The sequence below is a fragment of the Patiria miniata genome, unplaced genomic scaffold (genome assembly GCF_015706575.1).
Source record: "Patiria miniata isolate m_02_andy unplaced genomic scaffold, ASM1570657v1 HiC_scaffold_10, whole genome shotgun sequence".
NCBI classification, from domain to species: Eukaryota; Metazoa; Echinodermata; class Asteroidea; order Valvatida; family Asterinidae; genus Patiria; species Patiria miniata.
This window is the reverse complement of record NW_024037048.1, coordinates 5,198,115-5,210,248: the sequence shown is the minus strand read 5'-3', so window position 1 is coordinate 5,210,248 and position 12,134 is coordinate 5,198,115. Positions and strand designations below refer to the sequence as shown.

Genomic DNA, 12,134 nt, shown 5'->3' with positions numbered 1-12,134 from the left:
GTGATGCCGAACATTCTAATGACACACTAACATGCTTAATGCACTCTCACTTGAGTAATGGTTCGATTATGGAAGAAGCACTTCACTGTAACACGAAACACAACAGATGTTCGAGTACAAGTATCATTCGGGCACTTGATTCTAACAACACCGTTTTTCATCACTTGAATTATTTCCGTAACCTAAAGTGACGCACGCGTTCGTTATAAAAACCTGTTGATTTGGTTTTAATATGAAGTAATTGATCACCGTGAACACTAAAAATAGGGCTTTTGGAGTGTTTTGCCTACTCACCATATTCACGGTAAGCAAAACTAAGCGACTGTTTCGTGTTTTGAAAACATCGGATCAACTATCATAAGACAAGTGTCTTATAAAACGAAACTGACGCAATGACTGTTTTATTTTACAATATGGAAAGACCCCTAAACGCCGTCACCTTTTCAAGAAATTTGAGGTACCTGTGTGCTAATATAACTTATTTGAAGAGCAAATGAAAACATGAGATTTCAAAGAAACCTAGGTCCACGCTACGCTATTACAATAATCTCAATTTCAGTTCAGTTTCAACTAAGTTCTTTTTCCAATTGGGCTATTTATAATACTCTCGTGGTTTCCATTGAACATGATTATTTATGGCAAATTTATTTCACGATAACAGTTTCTAATATTTAGAATAGATTTTTGCCGTGTAGTCAATTGCTACTTGTTATGTTCCTTTGTTGACAGCCGGTCGTTGAGAGTGCGTTACGCTGTTTAATTAAAACAACTTCCAACATCAGCTGCTGCTCCACTTTGGCACTTAAAACAACATCGCCCTCAAGTGTCAGGAGACACCCATGCGCAGGGGTTGCACTTCACTCGTACCCCTCCCCCCCCCCCCCCCCCCCCCCACCGCCATGCAAACAGGGCGCTGGGAAGGGCAGATGTGCTTCACAGAATCTTGTGAAAGAAGTGGGGATGGCATTCTGGGTAATTTATCATGATCTATGTATAAAGCATCTGGCTGCAGCTGTAGACTGCGGTTAGACAATGCACTCAAATACTATCCGAAAAGTTTGTTATAGAAATGCACACACACCATACCGGATGTGATTTCTTTTTCATTGCGGACATTGTGGACAAATTTTGAGCGTCGAATGATATGCATTTTCGACACTTCGTGAATTCGAAAACGGAGCCTGAGCAACTGACGGGATTTGAAAATTTACAACACCGAAAAGTTTTACAGATTTTCGTACATTATTTTGCTTTTCAACCAAAAAAGGGCGCCATTTATGAATGGGAATGAAAGAGTGATGAGTGACTCAGTCTTAACGGCCGTTTCAAACATTGCAGGGTCGTGGTCGTGATGATTTCCAGGTCACAGGTCACGCAAAATCTATCCAATCAGAGCGTTAATTCGTCAGCCCTTCCCAACGTCCTGTTTGCAGGGCGGGGGTACGAGCGAAGGGTTGCACCAACAGCGTATCCGATTATTCTCCCAAATTTGGGTATTTGCTCTTCAGTTGTCAGTTCATTTCACGAGGCCCTTTAATACATGCCCTGATTCTTGTGCCACGCATGGACAAATACAAAAAAAAGAATATTGATGTCACGGGCGATTGCGGTATTGATGGGGGCCAAAAAAAAACTTTAGTGAACGTATCAATTCCCCTACTTCATGCTAAACATTCTTCCAAGCGTCCATGCTATTGAACGCATACATGAGATGTACCTGCGTCCAATTCATTCATTCCACCTCGTTATTAGTATTTTGAGAGTGTTCAGTTACGACCCCTTGGTTCAGCAATGTCTAGATTTTCATTCAAAATTATGCGCACAGCAGTAATTGCGTTTCGTCGAAGCCGTCGGCGTAGTGAAGCAAATGAAAGTAGGAAATATCTCCCCGTTCATTCCACCTGAGGCACGGGAGACTTAACCACCTAGATGCCTTCATTTCCTTTTAATTAAAGGTGGCCATTTGTCTTCATTATTTGATGACCTGTTAACCAGTTCCCCTCTTCAACAAAAATCGCTCACTGCCCCGGATCTCCGCTAGCCTCGATTCACTTCAAGGATCCCTATCCATTATCAAGAGGCAGCGCTAGCAAAACCCTCGCAAGAGGGAGTTAAGTTGGCCTAAAAAAAGGAATCATTCTTCAGTGTAAGTGAGTAGGTCCACAAATTAGTTTACTTACATGCTGTTGAGAAAGGTCAGATTGGCAAAGTTTTCCGCGGACAGCTTCTCCAAACTAGTGTCGGTGAGAAACCTATGATGTAAATGATAGAATCAGAAGGAAGTGGTGGTTAAACAATGAAAATGCTTGGTATGTCTATGTATAGAGCTTGGATTTTAAATCTGTTTCGCACAGGACGAAATCTTACGGCTGGTCCAGAGACAATGAACACACACATACACAATGTTTACGACATACCTAGTGTGGACATTCCATTGCTTTCGTGTACTCTCACTGTGAAAACACTTTCAATCCGTTTTGCTTCTATGATTCCAATTTAGTGTTTCTCTTCATTTTGCCACACATAAACCTATAACCCCAAAAATGCCTCTGAACCTGTTTTCCAGAAAGGGAAAACACTGTGTGGACTTGCCCACGTCCACACAACGTCGCTGCTACCTGGTTTATGTGGACCTCTTTTGTTCGGGAGTCCACACAGTGAATGTAATGTCTACCCGTTTGTTTATGGTGTAAATCGAGGATTCATCTTCCCTTTTCCTTTGTTTGCACTAACTTTTTCGCAACAGCTCTCATTGGTTTTGTACACGTTTTCCAACCGAGGAGTCCTCGATTCGGTTTCTGTCCTCGATTTATCGATGATGTTGCACGTGTGTGTCCTCGATGTACACCATAAACACGCGCGCGAGGTTCCACACTGCAAACGCTTTAACCCGGACCGGTCCGGAGTCACCCTGAGGTGGCACTCGTCCGCGGGTGAGCTCAACGCTGCATCGGACCAGGGCTGAAGCGTCACAACCCCGAAGTAAAAACATTCGCCTGGAGGCATTGACTGTATACGGTAGGAAGCGAGTTTGCCCATGGGATTGATGCCCTAGTTTCAAAAAGGACTGATGAAAAAAAAAATTCTGATGAAAAAAACTATTTTAAGAAACCATTCCCGTTTCAATTTGTTTTCGACACAGGTGCAAAACAGTGTATCTACTTTTCACCTGACCAATAATCTTTTGGACAGAGGTGTCAAATGCTTTATCGTCACATTCGAAAACCCCAAATCTCCTCAGACTGCGGAGAAATTGCACCGGACACAATAATGCATGCAGATGAAGTATATAGACGAAATCACCCAGGTCTAAAAGCATACACGGGGAATGAATTACTGCCTTACAAATCTCCTGGGTCGAGGCGAGACTAAATTTGGCAGAGACGTTCAAGGAGCACGGCACATTTTTCGTTCACGGTGTATATTCAACTTGTATTCACCCCGACAAACCCGCGGTCGTCAACCGTACCGAACCAGCGCCAAAACAGGTAGAGATAGCGTCGCTCTGGCGGGCACCGGTGTGGATAAAGAGGAGGGGAAAACTGAGGAAGAAATTAGCCATGAACAAAAATATACGAAGACGATATTTGAGAGTAGACGGAGGAGGCCAAGGGGAAAGATACGGCGTGGAGGGAGGGTAAATGAACTGTATTGGGGGAAGAGTTAAGATGAAAGGGCAAGATGGATGAGATGGAGTGACGCCCGGGGAATATGGCGTTGATGGAGACACACGGATATAGGAGCGATTTCTATCAGCAGAGAGGGCGCATGTCATATCGCAACAAATATAGATGATCAGTTGATTGGATGTATCCAGACTAACAATTTCGGAAAAGTGCAATCAGCTGTTCGATGGTCTCAAATTCATTTTGAAGTCAGCGTTCACATTTTAGTTATTATTGCAACTTGTTATTGTTTTTTTTTTTTGAAAAAAAAACCAAACAATCAAACGCCTAAAAAATATATATATATTTGATAATTCGTCACCGTTTTCACGAAGAGCCACATATGTCAAATATTACAATTTTTTCGATTTTGATTTTGTTCAATATTTCGCATTAAAACAATGTACTTAACCAAGTTGACATGTTTCTGTAAGCAAAACATCATTAATTTCTAAGTTACATTACTGTTGCAAGGGGCAGAGATCTCGATAAATGCATTTTGCGTTTTCACGAAGAGCCACATACATTTTGGCCCTTTGAACGCGTACAAAACCCATTGCACGGAAATACGTAAAAGTAGGTCAAAATGAGATTTGCGTTTTCACGAAGAGCCACATATCTTTGTTACATTTTCAGCTGCGCGCGCGTACTCACGCGCGCCTATGGAAATACACGTTGAACAAAAAGGGCCGATATCTCGGAAACCTGAATTTGCGTTTTCACGAAGAGCCACATATCTTTACTAATTAATTTTTACTAATTAACTGCTGTATTAGGTCTTATTACCGGGTTCATGCAAAACTTCAGCTCTCGTAGAATCGTGTGGTGGTTTCCTTGCTGCACAAAGTTGTTGCAAAGTCGTATTTCTTGAAGTTTTAAAATATGAGAAACTTCATTTGCGATTATCTCGAAAATACTTTTCTTATAGCCCTAAAAGAGGCATATCTGCCCGATGATTTCAGAAATGCACTGGTTTTAATAGTTGAAATATTCATGTTTGAAAAAATAATATTAATATGCTTCACCAGACAATCCATTTTGTAATGGTAGTCATAAATATATCATCAATATATAAAACGAAGGGAAACAATCCTTCCATATTTTTTGCAGTTATCATCCTTAACGGAAATGAAAGTTCAATCAACTGTAGCTTATGTAAGGTTGGCTTAGTTGCCTAACACTGCATTATACTTTTAGTTAAAAGGTCTGGCAGACACTTTAAGAAGTCATTGCTCCTTAAAGGTCAATCTTCGCCTCCGTGCACTCAACTCAGAATGTTGTGAAGACTTGTGTAAATATCTCTGTAAGAGGTTTTCTTTGTCTCCCATCAAAATCTTGAATCCGAGGCTGGGACGTGAGTCGCTTCGTCTTAGTCTCCAGGTCCCTTGTAAATTATCATTCCTGTATGCGTCCCAAAGCAGCCAGCGATCGGTCTCATGGAGTATCCAGCAGGAGTGCAAACTGGACTGATCAATGAGCTTCAATGCTTCGCCCCTTTTTTAAGATGCGAAGGGGTTTTTTTTCTTCTTTCTTTTGTTCCCCTTAAGATGCGCTCCGTGACATCCCAAGGGAGAGCAGGAGAACGTGCAGTCAAGCGCTTCCGTACTTGTGACGTGAGCGAAACAAGGAGAAGTGTTTGATAACTAAAATAAACCGCTGGTCCCTCTGCCTAGCCTCAGCTAACCTTTCAGCAGCTTGCCAGGCTAAGTGGCCCTCAATTTGGCAAGACTTGACCGCAAATTGAAACTCCAGTTTAGTTTTAGGACTGCGCACATGCCACAGGCGTTTCAATTTCAAAATGATGATTGCCTGTTTCGTATGGATTATAAGATTCGAGTGCACTTCATGAGACACGCAACGATGCGCGACAGATAACCGGGACAGATGTCTGTTACTTTTGGACCCATTGAAAGAAGAGGATCACTTCTGAATCTCTGAATTTCGATTGCCATTTTCAGCCCTATACAGTTTTGTTTCACATTCAATAAAATAGCATTACTTTCTCCGACTCTGATTTTGCTTCCATACATGGCATAGATCAATCATTGCAGATGCCATATGTGAATAAAAGTTGATGCAGCAGCTGATTTTAAATGCCAGCAAGATTAGAATAGAATTTAATTACTTCTTCTGATTGTTATAATTGATAATTGCAACGGTTGAACTTGGCCAGATGACCTGGAGCTCAAATTGAGTGCACAAATTCGCTGAGCTAACTTAATCCACTTACTGAATGATTGCCAGGCAATGGGAGACTTTTGAGACGCTGGTGGCAGCAAACACACCAGTCCTTTTCTACTGTTTGCGTCATTTGAGCATGCGCACATTAGCTTAAACATGGCCTTAACTCCCGTAACCTGTCTAATTTAACTATGTAAATCCCATCCCGGTGGAATGGGTGAAAGACCCATAGGTTTTTATAATCTGTTAGATCTCTGGTATACATGAACGGATTTCCATGGCATTTATACTTCTTCTTATCGAGTCCACTTCACAAAGCTAAATTCTGTTCAGCCAACGCCGAACACATTTCTCTGCATCTTCATTGCAAGTGCTAGGGCATTTATACTGAATATACACAAGAGTGTAATTGATTATGTTAATACATTTTTGGGTCACCCCGTATTGGCCCTAATGTTATATAGTCTGTTCCAGGTAAATGTGTCGGCACCTGCTTCACTATAAGTCAAACAGGCTGGACTTTTACTTTTGTTATTATTACTGAATAGTGTTTATTTATATGCTGAAATTATAATAAAACGATACTGATAGGAAATAGTTTGGGTTGAAAATTCTTCATTTGACCAAATTATTTTAAATGACAAATTTGGTTGAGAAATTCAGCACTAGGCCTACCTCGTGGTAAGAAATTGTGTAAAATCAATTGTTAAAATCACACACAGTTTGAAGATGTTAAATAAAAAAACTAGGCCTACCTCGTGGTAAGAAATTGTGTAAAATCAATTGTTAAAATCACACACAGTTTGAAGATGTTAAATAAAAAAAATCAACTCATTCAACAGAGTTGGCAAAAATAAGTTACATGAAAACCATCCAAATCAACCGATTTAGGCCTATGGCATTGAGCGACTAAAATTGAACGCAATTGTAACTCGGGCCTGATGGAGTCATAAAAAAATAACACGAAAAGATGTTGTTTTTTTTTGTATACAGTCCTTGATGTTTGACTGTTATGAACATGGGCGTTGCGGGGGGGGGGGCAAGGGGGATGCCCTCCCCCCCCCCAGAAATCGAGAAAAAAAAGGAAAAAGGAAAAAAAAAAGGAAAAAAGGTGCAAATCCATATTGCTGTTAATTAGATGGGGGGGTAGGGCAAATAGTCCCCTGCTCACGCTCGGAAAAATGATCAATTGAGAATACAATGAAAAGGTTAAGGAATTTTGGGGGAAATTTGCTTTGGCCCCCCCCCCCCCCAACCCTGGAAAAAAATCCTTGCGACGCCCGTGGTTATCAAAACAATTCCAATACAATCAGGCGTAAGGTTCATGTTTTATTAGTAGAACAAACAATCTAGATATTTCCTCGTGTACATATCTTCCGGCCTCTTGCTGGAAATGGAGATTTTCAAATATTTTGAGTAAAAAAAACTCAGCCAGTGTCCCCTTTTGATAACCCTAAGAACATGAACCATACCGTCCGTCCCTGTTTCTCGCTGAAGTGAATTTCAGGGCACGTAATTGTCATTTTGCATCCACCGCATGCTCGATAAGAAACCTGGGGGCCGGCGGGGGAGGGGGGGGTACACGTCTGGTTACGCGAAGGGAAGCGTGCGTCCGGGGTACACATCTCCAATCTACGCCATATCTCTGTGCTGACAGCTGATGCATATCTGTCATATACCCTAGGCGATGTGGTTGTGTTAGTGTGACCAGGTGGTGTCTAATGTGTCCATAGGGTGCAATAATGTCTGGGTTAATGATGGTGGGTTGATGATGAAATATCTTCGAAACACTTACGTGTATCGGTTTGAGTCTATCAAAAGCTAATGCATACTGACATTTAAGGGGGGGGGGCTTGTTAGAAATTGAAATGCTAAAGAGTACTTTGTTTAATAAACTCTTGAATTGAGCAAACATATATGTTATTTGCCTTCAGTGCCCCCCCCCCCTTAAAAAATGTATGTACCCCGGGTGCCCCTCCCCCCCCCCCCCCAAAAAAAAACCTTGTTACGCCACTGAGGGGGAGCGTAGCCTAGTGGTAAGGGTTTGTGACTCACGATCAGAGGGTCGGAGGTGCGAATTTAGTTGTTGGTCATAATTATGTTGTGTCCTTCGGCAAGCCACTTCATCTCCACTTGCCTGTCTCCACCCAGGAGTATAAATGGATACCGGCATTAATACCGGTATAAGTGGATACCAGCTGGGGAGTAGCCTGCGATGGACTAGCATCCCATCCAGGGGGAATAGAAATATTCTCATTCGTTTACTGAAACCGGAGATTATTATTGTTATTATTAGTATTAATAAAGTATTATTATTAGTATTTCTGGTAATGAAACCAAGGATTCCTCAAAAGCGCCCTAGGCACTGTAGCTCGCAAGCCTGAAGAAACCTGTGGAGAGAAGACAATGAGAAGAAGTTACAGTTTTTAGAGGTGAGAGGAAAAGCCCAGAAGAATATTCTGGGAAAACCCATGGAATCAGGCAGGGACTGAAAACCCAGTCCACATATTGGCCCAGGCGGGATTCGAACCCGGGTCACAGCGGTGGAAGGCGAGGAAAGTACCGCCAACCTGAGATACGCCGGCATGATCATGATGGGTCACATGGCTCGTGACAGACTTTATTTTACTTTACTCACGCCACTGTTCCTGTCACAGACCCAAATATAAAATTTGTGATATGAGCATTGTTTTAAATTTTTATTTTGATCCACTTGTTCAAATCTACTTTGATGTTTACATGCAAGATTTTCCCCAGGGATCGATTAATTACAAGATCAATAATTTAATGACAGTGCCGCCTATTTGCTTAAACATATGCGCGCCGATGGGATTTTTCCAAACGGCCCGGGACTCAATGCATACATAAATAATAAAAACCTCATAAATTATGTAAGATTAATACGTGCAACGGCAATGATTTCAAATGGGACATCAGATGTGATGAACAATGTTCCCGCCAAACCAGCCTACACTTTAATAGGCATCTTTTGAACGGGTTGTTATTTTTGTTTTGTTTTTGGTTGCTTTGTTTGGTTTGTTTTGAGGTATGCTTAAATATGCTTACAATCTTCTTTTCGTGGTTCATAGACTGTATGCTGCGATACACTTATAGATCTCTCTCAAAGAGAGAACCTAGACGTATTCAAAATGCCATAACCAAAACTGTCATTATTGCATCTCAATGTTGATTACATTGTGATTTGAGCTCCACAGCATGGCGGCATATTACTTCAGTTTCATGCTTTGAAACTTGATCTTCAAGTAAAAAGTACTTCGATCCGATCGCGCCCACCACGTTAAAGGGGGAAAAAGGCTCTACGTTTATAGTTTATTTAGAATCTTCGTTCGTTCTTCCGTCAAACTGCGAACAAAATATCCTGTTTATTCGATCGCAAAGTGCGGGTTATACAGGAACAGGGTTGGCAAATCACAAAAAGAGTCTTGGACTTCGGACGACAAGTAATTGGAGATCATTACTCTATGTCAGAGCGGCATGGCTCATAAGGCGGTGCTTGGCAAGACGAGAGGTCTCGTTACCCCGCGCTAGTCTTATTAATAACCCGTCTGATGCCTCGACGGACAACACAGACTCATTTAGCATCTTCCCTGGAACACCCCCCCCCCAAAAAAAAACACGGCAGTTTTCATTGCCCTATTGCAACTTCCTTCCAGGATTATAGGAGGTAGAATTACGCCGTTGCTTTGTTGGTTTAAAAACGTTTGGAATAACCTAAGCCCTTTTAGTACATCATGAAAGATGACATTTGGAGGATCATTTTTGTTCTATTGCATGTGCAACTGTTCTACCATGAGTAGACAATTTACCTAATTGCTATAATGTCCTGGTCATAATTCTCCAAACCCAAATAAGGTGTTTATGTGGCATGTAATAGCTCTTCGTCTTTTCATCTGCAATTAGTGCTCTCGTCCAGCAGTCTGCACCTCTTTGTTACATGCAAGGCACATTATTGCAAGTAAAAATGCAAAATTACCACCAAGAAACCTAACCAAAAATCTCGCTTAAATCCCCAGCCTTCTTGTTATGACCTCTTCCCTACAAAAAGGCAAATATTGCGTTGCACACCGTGCGTGCATAATGATCCATCTCGTAATCGATGTTATAAAATGTTGATTTAGTTTTTGGTTTCAAATAATACTATCGGTCTCGCTTTATTGCCCCTTTAGCTTTCTAGTCATCGCACACTTTGTTCTGCGTGTCTCCTCAAATCAAGGTGTGTTTTACTCCAAGGTTAGCCTGCCGCATTGATGAATATATACTGGGGCATTGCGATTCAGGCAATGATTGGTTTGCACTTGCGCGTAAAAAAGATGATCACATTGGTTCGGTACAGACACAGAGGGTATTTTTATAGGGGCGAGATGAAACCACCTTGAGTACAATTTAAGCATGGATTGCCAATAAAATGAAACCACTTCATCAACCCTTCGCGCGCACAAGCTGTGTAAAATCCACGAGATTAGATTTTTTTTTATCAGATCCTTTTCAAATGAGAAGCAGAGTGGTCTGGCCAATAAAGTGTCCATTATTGGCAAAAAAATACTGCTGGAAAAATACGGACATGAGCGCAAATTATGAGCCAATAAAACCATCATGAACCCTCCACCGCGAAGGTTTGGTTTGTTATAAGCAGCTAAGCACTTGCGCCCCTTCAAATTATCGCTCTCTCTAGATACCGAAATTTGGAGAGAGAAAAATCAATGTCTGCCATGCTGTTGACCCAAGAAATGTCGAGGAAAAATAGCTTGCCACTTGGCATCTCATCGGCTTCATCTTGAACGACAGGAGAGCAGAGGACAATTTGTCGTGGATCTCTGATTTAATCGATACGATTTTATCTTCTGAGTGTGCCTTTCCGCTGGGCGCTGTCGGGCAGTCGGTCTCTATAGAAACAGAGGCAGCTCGAGTTCAATTCAGCTGTGGAGTCGACCTGGGCTACATCTAGGGTGCAATTTGTGACCCATCACCTAGAGTACAACACCCACTCGGCTGTTTCCAATGTTAACTGTACCTTTTTTTGTTTTGACCCGTGTCTTTTTAAGTGTTGAAAGTTAAAGTGTTTGAATATAATATCGTCTTGGGGCTGAGTACATACTTTGGTTTGCGTTGTGTGCGTTGGGATGGGTGAGTTTGTACCTGCATTGAACAGGAGACGTTGTACAATACAGGACTATAGGGTCCCCAATTTCCGAGAGGTCCCCAGTTTGGATTCGTGTACAAAACAAATGGGAGGTCTTCCTAAAAAGTTAATGTACAAGCCAAAGAGAGACAATAGGGGGTCCCCGATTGCAGGCAAATACACACTCGTGTGGGTTGGGTTGGGTTGGTTGGGTTGAGTTTGTCTTACATACGCAGTGTGGACTTCCGAACAAAAGACGTCCACATAATGTAGGTAGCACCGACGTTGTGTGGACTTGCCCCACGTCCACACAGTGTTTCCCCATTTCTGGAAAACAGGTTTAGAGGCATTTTTGGGTTAGGTTTATCTGTAGCAGAATGAAGAGAAACACTAAAGGGAATCATAGAAAAAAAATTGGGTTGAAAGAGTTTTCACAGTTTGAGAAAAATGAGTTTTTTCACTGGTTTTTCTTAACTACACGAAAGCAATGGAAAGTCCACACTAGTCATGTGAAACAAGTATGGGTGAGTTTGGGTGAGTTGGGTTGGGTTCGGTTGGGTTGAGTTGGGTTGGGCCGGGTTGGGTTGGGTTGGGTTGGGTTGGGTTGGGTTGGGTTGGGCTGGGTTGGGCTGGGTTGGGTTGGGTTGGGTTGGGTTGGGTTGGGTTGGGTTGGGTTGGGTTGAGTTGGTTGGGTTGGGTTGGGTTGGGTTGGGTTGGGCCGGGTTGGGTTGGGTTGGGTTGGGTTGGGTTGGGTTGGGCTGGGTTGGGCTGGGTTGGGCTGGGTTGGGTTGGGTTGGGTTGGGTTGGGTTGGGTTGGGTTGGGTTGGGTTGGGTTGGGTTGAGTTCGGCCGGGTTGGGTTGGGTTGGGTTGAGTTGGGTTGGGTTGGGTTGGATTGGATTGAGTTGGGTTGGGCCGGGTTGGGTTGGGTTGGGTTGGGTTGAGTTGGGTTGGGCCAGGTTGGGTTGAGTTGGGTTGGGCCGGGTTGGATTGAGTTGGATTGGGCCGGGTTGGGTTGAGTTGGGTTGGGCCGGGTTGGGTTGGGTTGGGTTGGGTTGGGTTAGATTTGGTTGGGTTGGGTTGGGTTGGGCCGGGTTGGGTTGAGTTGGGTTGGACCGGGTTGGGTTGAGTTGGGTTGGGCCGGGTTGGG

General features: G+C 42.7%; 1 protein-coding gene across 1 annotated transcript in view; it reads right to left on the bottom strand.

Annotated features, from left to right (window-relative positions):
* The window catches only part of LOC119740345 (follicle-stimulating hormone receptor-like), a 70,419-nt gene that overhangs the window by 11,693 nt on the left and 46,592 nt on the right, over nt 1-12,134 (bottom strand). The window contains exon 2 of the mRNA XM_038215617.1: nt 2,181-2,252. Within this exon, the coding sequence (XP_038071545.1) occupies nt 2,181-2,252 (72 nt within the window). The remainder of the gene's footprint in view (nt 1-2,180; nt 2,253-12,134) is intronic.